Raw genomic sequence first — 20,998 nt, forward strand, 5'->3', positions numbered from 1 at the left:
GCAGAACTTTCTTCTTTCCTGATAAGACTCCCGTGAAGGTATTTCCAAATCTAGATAGCTAAAATGAAAAATCAGGTTGGATCCCTTTTAAGGGTGGGTGGAAAGACAATCCCCCCCCCATATAAGGGACAGGGAAGCAAAACTCAGCCCCTATCATTGAGCTGGATGGGATCTGCAAATCCATCTATGCACCAGAGTGAGATACTGTGGAACAGGGCTCTCCAAACTCGGCAACTTGAAGACTTGTGGACTTTCCAATGTCCAGAAATTCTGCTGAGGAATTCTAACCGCTGAAGTCCACAAGTCTTCCAAGTGACCAAGTTTGAAAGCCCCAAGTGTGAAGGGCTCTACCAGTGTCCACAAAGATGGGGGGGGGGGCTCTCCCAGTTGGAATACCCCTGTGGAATAAAGAGAGGTTGAAAAACGATCCTGGTTGGGCCAAAAAAGGTCAGCATTAGCTTTGCACAGAGTTCAAATTAAATCAATTTTAGGAGCAGAATGGAAGGGGGGAGAAAATGAACGTCTCTCCCTTTAGGGCAGGGGGTCTCCAAACCTGGGCAATTTTTAGGACTTGGGGACTTCCAATTCCCCAGAATGGCTGGGAGTTGAAGTCCACAAGTCTTAGAAAGTGCCCAAGTTTGGACAGCTCTGCTTTAGGGAACGGAAGCTTCAACCACAGAAAACAGCATTCCTCATTCAAGTCTGAGCTTGTAACTTGGACAGCACTACAGCCCCCATCAGCCACACGTCTTCAGCCCATCCATTAAAAAAAAAAAAAGGTTTGAAAGGATAAAACAAGGCAGCAGCTCACAATTTTTTCCTGACACTCTGCCAGCCTCGCATCGCTCACCTGAACACAGCATCCCTAAATCCCATCGCAGGCTTACCGTGTTTTTCTGCTCAAACAACAGTTATTTAAACTCACCATCTGTTTAGGGAAATCTCAAGGAAGGGTTGAAGAGAGAGAGGGAGAAGTCTCTCTCTTTTTTTAATAATAATAACAGTAATAAAAAAAGGTTTGGTTTAAGAAATGTACGAAGGCCCACTGGAGGTAAAAGCAAGAGACGGCAATTTGGGGGGGTACCTTAGCAGCTTTTTCTGACGAGAAGGGCCTCCCCCAGGCTGGCTTTGTGACCAAGGGGGCAGAAGATGTTTGGAAATGGGAGGGGCAGAGAGGATGCCCTGGGTGGTTTTAAGAATCAAGGTGTCGTGCTCTCCACCCAAAGTGAAACACATCCTTGTGAAAGAGACCCCACGCAAACGGGGGAGGAAAAAAAAAGCATTTAAGCGTCCGAAGGGCCACGTTAGTATCCAAAAACCATGATGCTGGGTTTTGAGGATGGAGGGGGGTGGGTGGGAATTGTCACAGGTCTAATCCATGTGCGTGGATGCACACACCCAGTCCCAATGGAGGCAAAGCCCCATAAGTGCTTCAGACTGATGGGTTTTGGTGGCCACCACCAGCAAGAGATCACAAGCCTCCTTAGGAGAAACCAGACTGGATTATAAAAAAAAGGAAGGATTTTGGTTCAGGTGGATCACAAAACCAGCGAAGGGGAGTCTTCTCGTTTTTGAGGAGACACGGGAAAAGGGGAGCAGGACGGACGACGGGGAGAGAACTGATTTTTTCCCCCATAAAAATTTTTGTGCGCTACTGTTATAAAACACTCACCGATCGAGAAGGCTGTTGTCTTCCTTTCCATTTAAACAAAGCTCAAGTCAGGTCATTATATCAGCTTATCAGACTAGAGAGAAACACAGCTAAAGAGAATAAAGTATAAAGAGAAATAGTGTTTCCAGAATATTTGGGGGGGGGGGGGACTCTGCTGGGCAGCTTCCAAAAGGAAACCAAATATATATATATATTCCAGCAGAGAAAATGTGCAGGGCAGGAAAGATAACCCCCCCCCTGGGTTTTTTTTGGGGGGGGGAGGTTGTTGTTTTAAAAGGCAGGAGGGGAATGTAGATCGAAATCCTAAAGGTAGGATTTTAAAACCACACCATCATCAGAGCAAAGTCCGGCGGTACTCACGATGAGCAAGGGTTGAGGAGAATCAAACTCTTTTTAAAAAAATCTTACTTTGGCGGAGAACCGTTCACCCCAGTCCCCGGCGAAAAAGGGGGTGGGTAAGTGGGAGCAAGATGGCTGCCAGCCCTGATTGAGGACTGGTGGGGCACAGTCCTTCAGATTAAGCACACAAAGACCCCCACCCCCCACCCCAATTCGCTCAGAGAGGCCTGCTAACCTATTGCACAAAAGTTCGTTCGGCGGCGGGAGGCGAAAGGGCAAACGAGGAGTCACCATCCCAAGTTAAGGAACCAGTATAAGGGGGAGGGGGGGGAGGCATCAAAGATGGCACAGGGGGAGGGGGGGAGGACGACCGAGCTCTTTGGCCCTTCCAGATGTGGCATCCGTTCTGCATTCACTCAGCCAAGGTCCACCTGTCCCCAAACGAAAACAAACCGGTCCGTGTTGCCGCGGCAGGAGTCCCACGGGTCTAGAACGAAACGTGAAAGCTTTTAGTTAAAAAAACACACACGCGCTCTGTCGCTCTCTCCAAGGCTGAGATTATGAAAAAGTTAACACTGATTTGTTTGTTTGTTTCCCCGCGCGCTTCCCGGCTTAGCTATGACCGTGATGGGATTCGTTGTAGTCCATTATATGAAGCGATTCCACGCTGCTTTCTTGATTTGAGGGAGAGGTGGTGGGTTCCGCGGGACCCGGGGAAGGGGGCAAGGGTCCCCGGGCTTCTAGGCCGGGCCCTTTGCACAATTCAGTCTTCAACGTGCCGCAGAGGCTCTGGAGGGCCGCCCCGTCTTCATCGCACTGGCTTTCGCTTTTGTTGCGGAAGAGCTCGCGAGCTTTCATGCCCAAGAAGCTCTCCGAACTCGGGAAGGAGCCCACGGTCAGCCGGCTGCGGGCAGAAGGAGGCTCCTGTCGCGCAGTGGCCTCCCAGCAGCTGTTGAAGGGTCCGGCTCGGTCGGCGAGGGGCTTCTCCGGACTGGATCCACCGCTGTTGCTGCTACTGCTGCTGCTAGGACGAGTCTGGACGACGGAAGAGTCGGCCTCCCCGTTCCTGCCCAGCATTTCTTCAGCGCATCGGGCGACTGGGTGGGACAGGCCCTCATTTGCCCCCGAGAGCCTGTGGGGAAGGAGAGCAATGGGTGAGGAGGAGGAGGAGGAGGAGGAGAAGGAAGGAAGGAAGGAAGGAAGGAAGGAAGGAAGGAAGGAAGGAAGGAAGGAAGGAAGGAAGGAAGGAAGGAAGGAAGGAAGGAAGGAAGGAAGGAAGGTGCAAGGGTGAGAAATTGCAGCCTTGCAGGCAAACTCTGCAGTCTCGCCGCAGCCTTCCATCTTTCCGAGGTCGGTAAAAATGAGGACCCAAATTATTTCACCCAAGCTATCTTCTTTTGCAGTTCAATCTACCAAATGGGACACTTTAGAACAGGGGGTTTCTAAATCTTGGCCACTTGTAAGATGGGTGGATTTCAACTCCCAGAATTCCTCCTGGCAGGGGGAATTCTGGGAGTTGAAGTCCACCCATTTTCAGAAGCACGGCTTTAGAAGGAGGAGAGAAGTGGAGAATTCAGCCAACGCCCGTTTGGGCAAATTCGATGCATCAGATCCCGGCTTCACTTCGGCAGCGGGCACGTTTCGAGTTTGTCGGGGTCGTTAAGAAGCCAGAAAGAGAGGCAGGCTGGTTTTTTTTTTACCTTTCTTCGGCCATTTCTGCCGTCTCCATTTTGTCCTCCTCCTGTTTCTTCTGCAACCGGTCGCTATCCAGGCAACTGTACAAGCGTAGTATCTCCAGTTCAAAGGTCCGCGTGATCTGCTTCTGGGCTTTGTGCTGCTGCTCGACCGCCTGGAGCTGGTCCCTGAAACGGACAAGAAGCCACCTTGAGCTCAATCGAATCGAATACTTTATTGGGCCAAGTGTGATTAGACACACACACAAGGGATTTTACACAGCTGCAGAAGATCTCCGTGGACAGCTCGTTCTCGGCTTACAACGTTTGGTTAGTGACTGTTCAGTTTCAACGGCACTGGGAAAAAAGTGACCCTCTGGCTGTTTTTCACACTTACGACCGTGGTCATGTGATCAAAATCCAGATTCTTGGTGAACTGACTCCTGTTTCTGACTGCTGCGCTGTCCCGAGGGGTCGTGTGGTATCTCCAAGCAAAGTCAATAGGGAAGCCAGATTCACTTAACAACCGTCTTAACTTACCAATTGCAGTGATTCATTTAACGGCTGTGGCAAGAAAAGCCATACAGTGGGGCAAAACTCACTTAACAACTGTCTCACTTAGCAGCATAAATTTTGGGGCTCAATTGTGGTCGTAAGTCCTCCTCCCCCCCTTCTCCTCCGCTCCATGCACCTTCCCTCTAGCACTGATGATGTTACCTAGTTTGGCCATGAAAAGTCTGCAGGAAAACCACCCAGCTCAGAGAGCACCCAGGACCCCCCAGTCCTCCTCCTCCATTCCACATGCCTCACTCCCTTCTAGCACTGATGATGTTACCTAGTTTGGCCATGAAACGCCTGCAGGAAAACCACCCAGCTCAGAGAGCACCAAGGACCCCCCAGTCCTCCTCCTCCATTCCACATGCCTCACTCCCTTCTAGCACTGATGATGTTACCTAGCTTGGCCATGAAATGCCTACAGGAAAAGCACCCAGCTCGGAGAGCACCCAGGAACCCCCCACTGCCATACTTTCTAAGCCAGCCTAGGGCTCCCTACAGAGCAAGGCAAAAGAGGGCGTTGTCAAGGCAACCTGGCTTGGGCTTTGACGTCCTCCAGATATTTCTTCTGCTCCAGCAACAGGTGATCCTTCTTGGTAAGCTGAGATTCCAGTTCTGCAACCCGGTTCTGAGACGCTTCCACTTGCTGGCTCTGGAGGAGGAGGCAGGACTTGGCTCTCTCCAGCTCCTTCCGGAAGGCCGTCTGCATGATCCCCACTTCCTGGAGAGGAGGGAGGAGGAGAAGAGAGAAACTCAGCATCGGAGGGACCTTCTACGGGAAGGCAAACCGTAGCTGGGTTCAAATTACAGAATAGCTTGGAAGGGACCTTGGGAGGCCTTGTAGTCCAACCCCCTGCTTAAGCAGGAGAACCTATACCATTGTGGGTAATTGGCTGTCCAGTCTCTTCTGGAAAGCCTCCAGTGTTGGGAGCAGCCACAACTTCTGGAGGCGAGTCGTTCCACTGGTTAATTGTTCTCCCTGTCAGGAAATGTCTCCTTAATTCTAGGTTGGATCCGTCTTTGATAAGTTTCCATTTGTCACTTCTTATCCTCTTATCCGACCCCCTCTTCTCTGGGACAGCCCCTCAAATATTGGAAGACAGTTATCCTGGCACCCCCAGTCCTCCTTTTCATCAGGCTAGACACAGCCCATCCCTGCAACCTTCCTTATGTTTTAGCCTCCAGCCCCCTTAGCATCTTAGCTGCTCTTTTCTGCCCTCTCGGAGTCTTTCTTTCGTCATAAATTGCGAACTTGCTTCGCTGGAGACACTAAAAATGGCCGAATTTTACACCAGGGGCCGAAAGGAAAGCAAGCCGGCTGTGATGGCAGCTGGGCCACCCGACACGAACCGGGGTCCAAGGAAGTTACCTTGGTGGTGTCGGCGTGCTTGTTCTGCAGCTGCTCCAGGTACAGTTCATTCACCTCCCCCAGCACCAGCAGCTGCCTGTTCAAGAACTCCATCTGCTGTTGGACCGACTCACTGTTGGAAAGCTGGAGGAGGAAATATTTAAGGCATCTTTTTGAAGCTGATAATCGGGGGTCGCTTAGGATTTTCAAGGGTGTGTAAAGGGCAATTAATTACCCACCCTCTTCTCCTCCCTCCCCGCCCCCGTTATTTATGCTGCCTTGAGCAGAAAGCAGGAAACCACGGATGTTCCCCCCCCCCCAAAGCAATTTTACCTTTTGTGAAACTTGGCTCAGCTGCAGTTCGGTGTGGCACACCTTGTTGTTTGATTTTTTCAGCTCGGACCGCAAGTCTCGGATGACATTGGAACAGTCTTCCAGTTTGGTCTAGTTAAGGGAGGGGGGGGGGCGGGGAAAAAGGCATCCGTTCGTCCAGTTTATGCCAGGATCCCCGTCGTAATTTTATTTATATTCAGCCTTTATTATTTTTTTATAAATAATTCAAGATGTCAAGTGTCTGATTAACGAAACACTTAAAAGGACTTTCAGGCATTTTTACTCCTAAAAGCATTTATTAATGTTACAGATACGTCAGTACAACATGGAGGAAATGCTTAGGACTGGCTTCTTTTCCGCTATGCATGTAAATCTAAGCATTTCCCTCCCACCTTTTTTGGGGGGGTCATGGTTCACATCTTCCAATCAACTTGGAAGATGTGATTTACTTCCGGTTCCTTTTCCCCTTCTGCCTGGTTTAACTATAAAAATGCCAGACAGCTCTGCATATTGTCAAAGCAAGAATATACAGTATTTGCAGCGTTGACACAAGGAGGCGAACACACATTATTACACTTCCTCCTGTTTTCCCCATAACCACCACCGTGTGGGCTGAGAGAGACTGGCCCAAAGTCAGCCAGCCGGCTTTCGTGCCTAAGGTGGGACTAGAACTCACAGTCTCCTGGCGATTGGCCCAAAATCACTCAGCTGGCTTTCGTGCCTAAGGTGGGACTAGAACTCACAGTCTCCTGGCGATTGGCCCAAAGTCACCCAACTGGCTTTCGTGCCTAAGGTGGGACTAGAACTCACAGTCTCCTGGCGATTGGCCCAAAATCACTCAGCTGGCTTTCGTGCCTAAGGTGGGACTAGAACTCACAGTCTCCTGGCGATTGGCCCAAAATCACTCAGCTGGCTTTCGTGCCTAAGGTGGGACTAGAACTCACAGTCTCCTGGCGATTGGCCCAAAGTCACCCAGCTGGCTTTTCTAGCTTAGGAGAGACTTGAACTCACGATCTCTTGATTTCTGGCTTGGCGCCCTAAGCATTAGACCGAACTTGGGGGAATCTAATGGGGTGAGTCTGTTTTCTACAATACCCTGATTTTGGGGGAGAGGTTTTTTGGCGGGTGGGGGGGATGGTAAGGACGGAAGGAATCCAGCCCCTCCTCTGAGAAAACCACCCTGGGAAGGTCCCGCGTGGGATCGCTACCTTCAGCTCCTGACTCTGGCTGTAATACTCCTCCCGCTGGTGCTGCAGCTGGCGGAGCTGGCGGTGCAGCTGGGCCACCATGCCCTCGTATTCTTCCTGGAAGAGGCGATGTTTGGCCTGCTCCTTCTGCAGGCTGAGCTTCAAGGCCTGGATGTCCTTCTCCTGGAGCCGCAGCTGGTCTTTCTGCCCAGAGGGAGAAGTCAGAGGTCAGGAGGCCGTGCCGTGCCTTTGCCCGCTCTTGGGCTTGCTCAAAGGGGAACCATTTGTTTGGCTATTCGGAGCAGGACTCCGCAAGACCCCGGTTTGTTTAATTGCTTATCGAATTTATCTGTTGCCCCCCCCTCATGACAGATGGATAGAGATGGATGGATAAAAGACATGGATGGATGGATAGATGATAGATAGATAGATAGGTAGGTAGGTAGGTAGGTAGATAGATAGATAGATAGATAGATAGATAGATGATAGACAGATAGAGTCAGATAGATATAGTCAGATAGACAGATAGATAGGCAGACAGATACAGATAGATATAAACAGAAGAGATGAATGGATAAAGACATGATGGATGGATGGATGGATGGATGGATGGATGGTAGATAGATGTAGATAGACAGACAGGCAGGCAGGCAGGCAGGCAGATATAGATAGATATAAACAGAAGAGATGAATGGATAAAGACATGATGGATGGATGGATGTAGACAGTGATAGAAGAGATGAATAGATGAAAAACATGACCTAGATGGATGATAGAAGAAATGGGTAGATGGGTAAAAGACATGGATGGATGGATGGATAGATGATAGATGATAGATAGATAGATAGATAGATAGATAGATAGATAGATAGATAGATAGATAGATAGATAGATAGATAGATATAGTTATAGTCAGATAGACAGATAGATAGGCAGACAGATATAGATAGATATAAACAGAAGAGATGAATGGATAAAGACATGATGGATTGATGGATGGATGGATGGATGGATGGATGGATGGATGGATGGATGGATGGATGGATGGAATGAGACAGTGATAGAAGAGATGAATAGATGAAAAACATGACCTAGATGGATGGTAGAAGAAACGGGTAGATGGGTAAAAGACATGGATGGATGGATGGATGGATGAACGGATCTAAATCTTTTCACTGCCAGGAACTGCACAAGGGAACAGCTGAGCCTCAGGGGCCACCCAGGCCATTGCATCAACGGTTCAGAGGTTGCACATCTGCTGGGCAGGAGATGCCCCGCCGCCGGCTCACCATGGCTGCGTTGTGTTCCTCCAGGGCAGCAGCTTTGATCACTTTCCGCAGGAGGCGCCTGTTCCGGACAGCGTGTTGCTGCCGTTTGAAGCGTTCGTACAACAGCTGGTTATGCAGCAGGCGCAGCTGATTCTGGAGGGTGTGAATCTCGTCGGAAGGAGGAGAGCCTGCAGGGGAGACACACCAGGGAAAGATGGCGCTGGAAACACTGAGTCCCCAGGGCGGGGTGTCTCTCTGTGTGTGTCTGTGTGTGTCCAAACTTGTGCTTCCAGGCCTCCATCCAAAATCAAGTTCTTGAAGTAATAACGGACCCGTTCAGGCCAAATCCTCTCTAGGCCAAATCAACATCTCTTCCACAGGAGATATATTGACGAGTCTATTGTTCGCGAGTCGACGGGTTCCCTGCCTAGGGTAGGACTAGAACTCCCTGGACACCCAGATCCCGAGGGGAAAAATTGGCTCACCTCCAAAGTGAGTCCAGTCGGCGGATCGGCTTGGCAACGACAACCTGGAAGTGAGAGAGAAAAACAAAGAACTCAGTATCGTTGGAACTGCTGCTCTCTAAAGTCTCGCGAGATTGGTAGTAATTTGGGGGGGGGGATCCACAGATAAGGTGTAGGTTCACTACATAGCATGGGGCTTGGTTATTTGAGGGACCTGCCGTGCCCCCCCCCAAACTGCCTGGCCAGATCAATTCTGCAGGATTAAGCAGACCAATACAGGTAGTCTTCGACTTTACGGCCACGGCTGACCCCAACCTTTCTGTTAAGTGAGACCTCGAAGCCAAATTTGCCCCAGGTTACGGCCTTTCTTGCCAACTTGAAGAGTCATCCAACGAAGGAGGACTTACAACAGTTCGTTTAGAGCGACAATGGCGCCGAAAAATGGGACTTAACGACCGTTTTTCACACTTACGACCATTCTGGCATCTCCGTGTGATCAAAATTTGGACGCTGGGCAACTGACTCATATTTACGACGGTCACGGCGTCCCCGGGGTGTCTCGCGATCCCCTTCTGACGAGCAAAGTCAACGGGGAATCCAGATTCATTTAAGGACTGGGTTAACTAGCTTATCAACTGCCGTGGCTGCCTTATCAACTGTGGCGAGAAAGGTGGTCAAACGCACTTAACCAGCATCTCGCTTAACGACAGGAATTCTGGGCTCCCTTGCGGCCGTAAAGAGAGGACTTCCTGGATTTGCCAGAAACTGGGAGTGAAGGCAAAAGCGAGGATAAAGTCGTGGCCACGTGACTGTAGGGACACTGCAAACGGCCGTAAAGGCAGGCAGGCAGGCAGGCCAGCTGCTAACCCTGTTGTGTTGTCTGGAGCGGGTTCAGGGTGTGTGCGCACAGCCACTTACTTGCTCAGTTCCCTGCTGTGCGCGTCGGCCCCGTGTTGAAGCAGCCTGTCTAAGACATCCAGCGGGGAAGCAGCCAGGAAGCCATCGTCCTCCGCTCCCGCCTTGCTCTTTCGCAGCAGCTCTTCCGTCTTCCGGCTGACAAACAGGTAGGCGGTCTTCGGCAAGGCCACCTCGAACAGGTGCTCGTAGCCCGGAAGCCACTGGCCCCCAAGGCCGGGCCTCTGGCGGGCCGGGATTTTGCAAGGGCTGGGGGTCAAAATGCCCGTTTCCTGAAGGCCCGCGGGAATCTCCTCGGCGTCACGACAAGGCCGGTCGATGGGCGTGAAGGCTTCCTTCGGGGTGTCCCGCGAGCCTTCGAGTTGGTCCAGAAAAGAGGCCAAGGGCTCCGTGTTCAAAAGCTGCCCTGCGGCGTTCGAAGCCACCGACTGAGACTTCCTCGAGCCGGAGAGATTCTCGCTGGATTGGTAGAAGGGAGAATCGAATCCTCCCCGAGGCACGACGGGCTCGGCCTCCGTGGCGGTGATGGCGGAGATTTCGTTCGAGATGGCATCTGGGGAAAGGGGGGGAAGGGAAATTCCATGTGTTGAGGCCTAATCCTGCCTGTCTAATCGGAAGGACGGGCGGCGCAGCTGATGTTCCAAGCAGCCACGTTCTCACCTTCTTCTCTGTCTTTCTCTCCGCTGTCTTCACAAGAGCCCTCCAGGTCTCCTAGGATGTTGGCCAGGTCGTTTAAAGTTACACAATTTTTGCTGCCTTGGGAGTCTGGATAACCAAGGTCAAAATAATAACAATAATAATAAGAATAATAATAATAAGAAGAAGAAGAGGAGGAGGAGGAGGAGGAGGAGGAGGAGGAGAAGGGAAGGAAGGAAGGAAGGAAGGAAGGAAGGAAGGAAGGAAGGAAGGAAGGAAGGAAGAAAGAAAGAAAGAAAGAAAGAAAGAAAGAAAGAAAGAAAGAAAGAAAGAAAGAAAGAAAGAAAGAAAGAAAGAAGAGGAAAACATAAAAGGAAATTCAAGATTACCTTACTAACATAAATATGTTCCATCAGCTCTTTTCCACCTAGCCAAATTCTACTGGCTTGCCCCAAACTTGATCAATAGTAGGTCAACTCATTTACAGCTAGTCAACTTATGAGCATAATAGGAAGGCCCTCATTACGGTCATTAATCAAGGATTCTCTGTATGGAAGACCCGGAAGAGCTCAGACAAAAAGCTCAAGAGTTGTTCCATTCTCAAGGAATCCCCCACAAAAAGAGACAACGGGTAAGTGTCAACGCTGCAACGAACCTGGCTGTTGGAGGGGGTCTCCTGCTTGAGCAGGGGGTTGGACTAGAAGACCTCCAAGGTCCCTTCCAACTCTGTTAAAACTGTTACTGAATCAAGTGTTCCTACATCAAGATTCGCTGGAGGTTTTCAAGCCTCTCCACTTCAAAGAAATAGGAAGGGGGGGGGTGCAAAGGAACCATCCGGTTCTGAAGACGTTTAACCATGCAAATTTGGTCAATATAACTGGAAGAGGTGAGGAAAAGGCAGTTATTTAAGCATGAAAACTCACCTAAAGTTCTGCTTGTGATATTTTGCTGGCGGGACAGGAAAGGCCTGCCGGGATCTGCTTTTTCTTCCTGGGGGGGTGGGGGGAGAGGATTCAATTCAAATTTAACTGCAGAAGCAATAAACCCTCCTGTCCAAGAAGCGGGGTTCAACTCCCAGAAGCCCCCCCAGCCAGCGTGGCAACTGCAGAGAATTCTGGGATTGAAAAATCTGCACACCTGGAGGACAGTCCACGCAGGAAGGGCACAAATCAACACGGATTGCTTAGCCTAAAGGCAACAGATGGAGCAAAATTGCCAACGGCCCACGTAGGTTCCACTAAGAATTTTCTAGTTAGCCCAAATCGACTCAACCCAGCTTATTTCAGACATTCTTCTACCCCTCCAAGGTCAAAGACGGGGGGCCCTGCTAGAAACGTTAATCTGTACCTTCTTTGAAGATGCAGCGGTCGTTGCAGGAACCGAACTCGGACCCAAATCGTCTGAAATGCAGAAGAGAAGAGAGGTGGCTGGAAAGGTCTTTTCCCAACGGCTCAACAGTAGATAACAGGGGATTCCCAACGAAGTTTAGCAAACTTTAAGCAAAAGAGGAACCGACATGCTTCACGGGTCTTATTATTTGTTCTTTTTAAAGAAAAGGAGAATTGCCCACGCAGCCAACAGTCACCAAAGCGAAGCATCCCATTCTAAAAAAAGCATTTTCTTTGCAAGGGAGACCTCTGACCGACACCAAAATTCTCCCTTGCAACGACGTGTGGAAGCTTCTACACTTGGTGGTTAAGCGAGCACGTCGCAACGGGGCCATTTTTGCGACAGCACCCGTCCCACCGCCTCGACGCTCCAAAGGGCGCCCCTCCTTCCTTAAAAGGGCCCTCGACTTACGACCAGAATTGAGCCCGTTTCCGCTGCTAAGGGAGACAGACACCGGTTAAGTGGTTTTTGCCCCTTTTGACAACCTTTCTTGCCTCAGATGTGAAATGAATCACTACAGTTAGTGAGTTAGTAACCCGGTTGTTAAGTGAATCTGTCTTCCCCATTGTCAGAAGGCTGCAAAAGGGGATCACGTGACCCCGGGGACGCTACGTCCGTCATAAACACGAGCCAGTTGCCAAGCGCCTGAATTTGGATCAGGTGACCACGGTCGTTAAGTGTGAAAAAGGGTCGTAAGTCACTTTTTCCAGTGCCATGATAACCTCCAACAGTCATTAAATGAATTCTTGTTAAGTTGGGCACTGCCTGTATTAGGCTCACTCACCTTCAGCTTTTTAAGCCCATTCTCCCACCCCCTTGAGAATAAACGTCTGGGTAGACCACGGGGGGTAAAGTAGTGATGGAGTAAACCCTTCAAAAATCTAAGATTTCAGGTCTGGGGTGAGGGGAAGGAGTGGGGAGAAGCAGGCGTTGTACCGGCTGTGCTGAAGAACTTGGTGTAAGGCTGGGAGGAGGTCTGCGAAGACTCCAGAACGAGGCCGGGAGAAGTTGGGGGGGTGGTCATGCCACAAATAGCGGAGGGGCTCCAGATAGGCGCCTGAAAAAATAAAGGAGAGAATTTCTGGTTACTCAAGAGGAAGAGAAGGAGGAAAAACTGGCTTCTTGGCCCAATCTGAGCTTCCCCACGTGCTCCCTGTCCAAAATGCACCATGTGGAGAGAGAGGGAGAGAGAGAGAGAGAGAGGGGGAGAGAGAGAGAGAGAGAGGGAGAGGGGGGGAGGGAGGGAGAGAGAGAGAGAGAGAAAGAGAGAGAGAGAGAGAGAGAGAGAGAGAGAGAGAGAGAGAGAGAGAGAGAGAGAGAGAACAAATCCACCTTTGGAAATCCTTTTTTTTCCCCTTCTTTCAATATTTTATTAATTTGTTACAGTCACAAATCCCCAATATTTTATCAGCGACGTATTGTCTGGGTTCCAATATTTAGCTTGCTAATCCGTGTTAAACTCCTTTCTCTCTACCTCGTTTTTCTAGCCATGGATTAAAAGGTATCCCCTGTTCTAAAGCATTCTGAATCTTCTTTTCTCTTTCGTTTTCAGAGTCGGTCTGTCCGTTTCTGCACAGACTAGAATTGTCTTAACTGTCTCTTCCTCCGCTGGTAATTCTTCCATCTTTCCTTTGGAAATCCTTAACCCTTCCAGGCAAAAGAAGGCAGGTTGAAGGAGCTCAAAGAGCCCACTCTGCACACTTGCTCCCTCAAACGACCTTCCCCAAAAGGAAAGATTTCAACTTTGTCCTCCCAAGGCTATAAATCCCAGCCCGTTTACCTGCTGAGGCTCAGTGGACAAGCTTGAGGATTGGGGGTTCAGGATGTGAGGTAGCTGCCCTGGTATCTGGGAGAGGACCAGCCGAGAAGCAGAGTAAGGGGTCGACGTCACGGCTCCTGCAGTTAAAAGGACAGAAAAGAAAACCTGGTAGTCCTTGACTTACAACCACAATCGGGACCAGAACTTGTTGCTAAGTGATGCAGGTTTTTTTCAGCATCAAGACAGAGAGAGTCGTTGGCCTAATGGAAGAAAGATTCGACAGAAGAGAATATTCGTAGCTCCGGGTTGAACTGTGGGGTCCTTGGTGCTCTCTGATCTTGCAGACGTCTCATCACCCAACTAGGGAACATCATCAGCGTTCAGTGAGTGTGGGGTTTGCTCGCTTTTTTATATAGATAAGCGGGGATTGGCACCAGAAAAACCATCCAGCAGAAAACATCACCCTATTCAAGGAACCACAAAGAAGAAAATCACACAGCCCTTGCCTAACAAGAAGCAAACCCCAAATACATTATCACTGATGATGTGATGTAGTTGGGATAATGAAACATCTGCAAGAAAGCAATCAAGCTCAGAGAGCACCAAGGACCCCACAGTCCTCCTCCTCCCTTCCAGCACTGATGATGTTACCTAGTTGGGTCATGAAACATCTGCAAGAAAACCACCCAGCTCAGAGAGCATCAAGGATCTTTATTTCCACCTCTGGCAAAACTGTACCAGAGCCGTGGTGGCGCAGTGGTTAGAATGCAGTATTGCAGGCAAACTCTGCCCACTGCCAGCAGTTCGATCCTGACAGGCTCAAGGTTGACTCAGCCTCCCATCCTTCCGAGGTCGGTAAAACGAGGACCCAGATTGTTGGGGGGCAAGATGCTATCGCTATTATACATTGGGGAGGATTAAAGCGTCTTACCCAGGCTATTGTGGGGAATCACGTAAGGGCTGGCGTCAGGGTCCGCGGGGCGAAGCGATAGGTGTGCGCTGGCGTGTAGGGAGGTTGAGCAGTAGCCCTCTTCATAGGAGGCTTCTGCCGGATCCAGGGAGATTTTGGCACATTCAATCACAACGTCGTGCGTTTCTAACCTCTTCCACCTGTTGGAGGCACAAGGACCGGTCAGCTTCCACCTGTTCCGAGGCTTGCCGCTTCAGATTTGGAAGGGAAACCGTTCTTTTATCAGAACAACGGGCAATCCTAATGACAAGGAGGCTGATTCCCAACCTTCTGTGGTCAAGAGAAAGGAGCGTTATGTACCTCCGAGGGTCCAGCTCGTGATCCTTGGAACCGGTCACCAGCTCCGGATGGATACGCACGTGGCCCATCATTGGCTGGAAGGACAGCAAAGAAATCACATAATGGGGACAAAGGCAAGCACACAGCTCAGCGCTGTGAGACAAGGAGAAGGGCAACGTTTGGGTTGGATAGAACATTTCGTTCGGGATTGACAGATCCAACCCAAGAATCCAGACCTCCAGAGATTTGACCCAAGCAGGACAATCCTGAGACAAACTCAGCTCCAAAATTGGCCCATTTCGCTCTAGATTGGTCCTGACTGATACTGAAAGGGAGTCCTTCCCTGTTCCACTTTAGAAGAGGTTTAGATCTTCTGCAGGTAACATCTCACGTTTTTCCTTAAATTAATTTAATCCAATGGACGGGGTGGACCCGCTGCTCTGTTCTCTCCTGGCCCCCCTTTTAAGAAAGCTTCTCATCCTAAGCTGGCTAGCAGGCTTCAACCCGGTGAAGTCAGTGTGGCCAATAACCATCTCCAAGTTCTTCCAACAGGGAGACCATCAACCTCCACTTGGTTACCTTGACCACCTCTTCAAAGGTCTCCAGGTTTTCCTTCATGCTGTAGTGGGAGCGCAGAAAGGAGACAAAATTGCACGGGTACATTCCATAAAGGCGGTGAAAGAGGGCGTACACGCTGGCGTGGAGGTGGACCAGGTAGATCTCTGCCACGTGGCCTGGGGAGAAAGCCAACACAAAACCTATCAGCCCGTCACCCCTTGGGACAACTCCACACGAATCCCCGATTCTCTTTGGCTTATCACCCTCTCCGACGTCCAAATTCTGAAAAAAGCAAGACCTCCCTCGCTCAAAATAAAATTTGACGGCCTCCATAAAGGTTCTTGATAGGTTCTCCTTGAACTTCCTCCTCCTTATAGCAAGATAGAAATTATGGCCACAGAGAAGACGCTACTTCAACTTTCTCCCATGGAACAGAACCTTAACCAACCGTGTTAAGTGAGTTACTAAGTTATTAACGGCGGAGATTCACTTAACAATTGTGGCAATGGGCAAAATTAACAAAATGTCTCACTTAGCAACATAAATTTTGGGGCTCAATGGTGGCCCTAAGTCCTCCTTCTCCCCTTCTCCTCCATATCATGCACCTTCTGTCTAGCACTGATGTTACCTTGTACCTCTACATGCCTTACCTGTGACAATACCCCAAGGAAGCACTTAACGATACTCCGTCGGAAACAAGAGGAGTGATGGCCTTGGGAAAGCACCCAGATTTCAACCAGGGCCAGCATTCTATCTAAAACCAGAGATTATTCCCCCTCCCCAGTGGGACCCGCAGAATCGGAACCAACTGAGCTTCTCACCTGGGTTCTTCAAGTACCAAGATGAAAGGCGGCCGAAGATGCCAAAAAAATCGTGAAGGTACTGCTTCCCAGACTGAGGGATCATGGGCAGCAAGGTGATTAACACTAGCACCCCCGTAGTGAGGACCACGACGTCGGTGTCAGTCTGCCATAAAAAGGAAAAGGAAATTATTATTTTTTTGAGAGTTAGGCTGTCTCCAACTCCGATGGATAAAATGCCTGGTTGAGCCAGTCAGGATCAAATTTGGACAGAGTTTGCCTACAATGCTGTATGCTAACCACCAAGCCACCATAGAAGGGAGAGAGAGAGGGAGATGGGAATGACAGAAGAAGGAAGGAAGGAAGGAAGGTGATGAGAGGGAGGGAGGGAGGAAGGAAGGGCAATAACAGACTTATACACTGCTTCACAGTGCTTTACAGCCCTCTCTAAGCGGTTTACAGAGTCAGCATCATCTTGGTCCTCATTTTACCCACCTCGGAAGGATGGACAGCTGAGACAACCTTGAGCCGGTCAGGATTGAACTGCTGGCAGCAGGCAGTTAGCCTGCAATGCTGCATTTGAACCACTACGCCACCAGGGCTTGCTCGCTCGCTCGCTCGCTCGCTCCATCCATCCATCCAGTCTGTCTGTCTGTCTGTCTGTCTGTCTGTCTATCTATCTATCTATCTATCTATCCATCCTCTGTCTCTCTGTCTGTCTGTCTGTCTGTCTGTCTGTCTGTCTGTCTGTCTGTCTGTCTATCTGTCTATCTATCTATCTATCTATCTGTCTATCTATCTATCTATCTATCTATCTATCTATCTATCTATCTATCTATCTATCTATCTATCTATCTATCTATCTATCTATCTATCTCTATGCATCCACCAAGAGTCAACACTGACTTGGTAATCAACAAATGAAGCCCCTAGTTCCAAAAACGCACTCATGACATTCCCTTGGCAGACCTCCCTCTTGGTGGAAAACCGCAGAACTTCCCTCCCTTATCCCAACCCCTATCCCCATCTGCCAAACACGATAAACAAGATTTTTATCAGCATCAGGCCCTTACCTTGAGACACTTGAGGAGGGAATGGAGAACAGGGGCCCGAGGGAGCTTATGTTTCCAGGAGGGCTGGCATCTAATCACATGGCCAAGGAGCGAAAGAGTGGCCAGGCGGGTGGCAGGTTTGCTCATGTATTCGTTGATTTTATCAAGAAGGTGCTGGGGGGGAAGATTTTAAAAGGGGAGAAATTAGAAATGTTGGCCACAGACAAAAACAGGGGGCGCTAGAAGATCATTCTGAACAGGAAATGATGTAGGCTGTTGTGGATGTGGGCTGACCCCAAAATGGCTTGTTCCCTGTGAACCGCCGTCGGGAACTAACGCTCTAAGCGCCTTCATGTAAACCATTCTTCTGGTTTTACCTTGTCGTGTGGTTCTTGAACAGTTGTCAGGATGTGCAAAGCTTGATGGGAGCTGGTTTCCAAGTAGTAATCCACCAAAGAATTCACCAGCATGGGCCCACGGTCTGTTGCGATCCGCCATCGGGACGGGGGGAAAACAAAACAAAACAAAACAACCCACAAATCAATTCGCACAAAATGACTCGGTTCTTTCAGCAGCTGCGTAGAAGTTTGACTAAGGCAGGGGTCTTCAGACTTTTGGCCCTTTTATGGCTTTGTGGACTTCAACTCCCAGAATCTCCTGGTGACTGGCCCAAAGTCACCCAGCTGGCTTTCATAGCTAAGGCGGGACTAGAACTCCCCGTCTCCTGGTGAGTGGCCCAAAGTCACCCATTGCTAAGGTGGGACTAGAACTCCCATTTTCTGCTTGTGATTTAGGCCACCCAGGACCAAAGGCAAGAGACCTCCCCCCCCCCCATCAAAACCTACCTGTGGCTAGGTTGTCTCTAAACACAGCCATTATATCTTCCAGAGCAGCCAGGACTGGAGAATCCAGCATGGGGAGGAGATCCCCAATACTTGCTTGTTGAGACATTCTGCTTCACGCTAGGCCCTGACGTGCATGACAGTGTGATCATGCAAGGCACGGTTGCTTCCAGTTCTACATGGGTGCTCCTGTCAAACTAGGTGAAGAGAAAATATAGATTTTGGGGGGGGGAAATGTCCCCTGGGCTCTCCAGCCACCAGGGATCCTGAATTACAAGCTCCCCATCCATTACAGGTCATGTTTGACATACGGTCCACAACTGAGTCCAAAATTTATCTTGCTCAGTGAGACACTTGTTAAGTAAGTTTTGCTCCCTTTTACGATCTGTCTTGCCACAGCTATTAAGTCAGCCACACAGCCGTTAAGTGAATCTGGCTTTCCCCGTCAATTTTCCTTGTTAGGAGGTCACAAAAGGGAGTCACGCGACCCCGGGAGACTGCGGCCGTCATAAATGCGAGCCAGTTGCCAAGAGTCTGAATTTCGCTCGCGTGACCGCAGGGACGCCTGCAACGGTCGTACGTGTGAAAAAGGTTTGTGAGTCACGTTCTTTAGTGACGCTGCAACTTTGAACGGTGACTAAACGAACTCTCGTTAAGTCGAGGATTACCTGCAGTCATAAGGACAAAATCTGGACACACACACACACAAAAAAAATCCCTCAGTTGATGCACGAAGAACAGAAGTTACAAATGTACCTGCTAGGCTGCCAAGTTGTTTCTTCCTTTCCACCACTTTACAATCTGGTTTTTTCATGATCACAGAACTAGGAAGATGGGAAAAAAAAGAAGAAGAAGAAGAAGAAGAGAAGAAGCTAGTGAGTATGTATCTTCCAAAAGAGGAAAGGCCAAAGAAACCTGTAATAATGGTTAAACTGGCACGTTTTGATTTTAAAATATGATTCGGAAGCCCTCAGGAATGTCCAGGTGTTTGCTGTTGACAATTCATCAATATTTTCCCCAGGAGAAACATATAAAACATGAGGTACTACTACTACTATACAACTAGCCTCTTGTGACATACAAATTACGCCTGTAGGTCAAATGTTTAGAGAAGCAAACTGGAATTGAGAAACTTCCTGACAGTGAGAACAATCAAACCAGCTTACCCCCAGAAATCGTGGGGGGCTCCATCACTGGAGATTTTCGAGAAGAGACTGGACAGTCACCTGTCTGAGATGGTACAGGTTCTCCTGCTTGAGCAGGGGGTTGGACTAGAAGACCTCCAGGGTCCCTTCCAACTCCTATTCTAAATACAGGTAGTCCTTGACTTACAATAGTTCATTTGGTGACTGTTCAAAGGGTGCTGAAAAAAGCGATCCAGGACCATTTTTCCCACTTACGTTCCAGCATCCCTGTGGTCACATGACCAAAATTTGGAAACTGGCTCATATTTATGACGGTTGCAATGTCACGTGATCCCCTTTTGCAACCTTCTGACAAGCCAGATTCGGTTAACAACCCTGTTACTAACTGAACAATTGCAGGGATCCACTTAACAACGATGGCAAGGAAAATCGTAAAATGGGGCAAAACTCACTGAATAGTTATCTTGCTCAGCAGTGGAAAGTCTGGGATCCAATTCAGGTCTACCTGTGCTGTCGCAAAAGTTTGCTGACAGCTAAGAAAATTACAAGTTGTATATACTGTAGATACGCACAGCTTTTAAATCTCTCCTCCCGCAGCGTTTCCAAGAGAAAGGAAGCTGGGAAGTCAATATCAAAACCAATAAACGTGATTTATCTGATTTATTCTGAAAGGAGTTCTTCCGTTTGTTCCCATCTGCCATTTTCAGCTTTTAGAAGTCAATAAAAGTTCTGACATTGTTTGTCTGGGGGAAAAGATGGGTTTGCAATGTTTCTAAAAAAGAATGGCACGGCAGGATTTTAGGAATGGCGCTTCTCAACAGATTGGCCGTTGGGAGAGGAACATGTTTTCAACTCCAAATAAAAAACTTCCTTTGGCTGATTACACAATTCGACAGTATCTATTTCCAGGCCTGTTTATTTTTTTCTCCCCCACCCCAATTTGCAAACACAGTTTAGATGCAGTCACTTGCTACTCTGTTTCTAACACAAGGTGCATTTATAAAAGGTAGCTTTTTTAAGGAAAAAAAAAATCCAAAAGTATCTTTCTCCGTAAACTTTACACAAAACAGGAAAAACCTTAGGGCAAAGATGGCTCTATTTCCACCAAATGATTCAACAAACCAAATAAGGACCCAGCATCTGAACTCACATGCACACAAAGACTGGAAGAGGAGGCTAATTGTGGTTAACGTTAATCTTGGTTAGGGCGGTGGTGTCTTTTATGTGTGCGTGTATGAGATAAAGCATGTTGTATAAATGCAACCTGATTTATTTGTTCAAGGTACAGGGTTCACACAGATTAATTTAGCAATTAAGTTAATGATCTCTAATTCATCTTTTTTTTTTTTTAACGTCTGGCAGTAATCGTGACACTATAGGTAACGGAAGAAGCAATTGAAGGCCGGCTAGAGAGATTTTGGAACTAGTACTGTAGTTCAAATTCATGAATTTACATAGGGAAAGATTGATAACATGCAATGCTTAAATCTACTGCTTTACTATATACTATTTTCTTTTTATTTTCCTACTTCTGCAGAAAGATAACAAGGCGGATTCCTGCCAACTTGCTCACATGGCAGACGTCCCAAAAACAGGTCAAGGCTTTTAAAGTTAGTAATATTATTGCCCATCACTTAAAATGAGATTTATTTATTTTTTCTCGGCTGAGGGGGTGGAAGGATTGGGTTGGTTAGGCATAATGTAAGATAAATGAATAACATAAATGGAAATTATTCCCTTTCAAAACAACACTTTTGACTGAATTTGGATCTTAAAAATGAGTCCGTACTCTTGAGGACCTTAAGAATTTAGAG

At 48.6% G+C, this 20,998-nt stretch overlaps 1 protein-coding gene across 1 annotated transcript; it reads right to left on the reverse strand.

Annotated features, from left to right (window-relative positions):
* Nucleotides 1-2,623: 2,623 nt before the first annotated feature.
* Nucleotides 2,624-18,217, reverse strand: TSC1 (TSC complex subunit 1). Its single transcript, XM_029286084.1, has 21 exons — nucleotides 18,043-18,217; nucleotides 17,575-17,678; nucleotides 17,219-17,371; nucleotides 16,167-16,311; nucleotides 15,367-15,521; nucleotides 14,809-14,882; nucleotides 14,470-14,648; nucleotides 13,560-13,675; nucleotides 12,716-12,836; nucleotides 11,738-11,790; nucleotides 11,325-11,380; nucleotides 10,415-10,536; nucleotides 9,758-10,307; nucleotides 8,861-8,904; nucleotides 8,397-8,563; nucleotides 7,129-7,311; nucleotides 5,921-6,031; nucleotides 5,609-5,731; nucleotides 4,773-4,960; nucleotides 3,712-3,873; nucleotides 2,624-3,143 (listed from the first exon to the last, which is right to left on the reverse strand). Exons 1-21 carry the CDS (start codon nucleotides 18,146-18,148, stop codon nucleotides 2,624-2,626), a joined length of 3,432 nt encoding a protein of 1,143 aa, XP_029141917.1. The 5' UTR covers nucleotides 18,149-18,217.
* Nucleotides 18,218-20,998: the final 2,781 nt, after the last annotated feature.

The sequence above is a fragment of the Protobothrops mucrosquamatus genome, unplaced genomic scaffold (genome assembly GCF_001527695.2).
Source record: "Protobothrops mucrosquamatus isolate PMUCROS unplaced genomic scaffold, P.Mucros_1.0 scaffold2837, whole genome shotgun sequence".
NCBI classification, from domain to species: Eukaryota; Metazoa; Chordata; class Lepidosauria; order Squamata; family Viperidae; genus Protobothrops; species Protobothrops mucrosquamatus.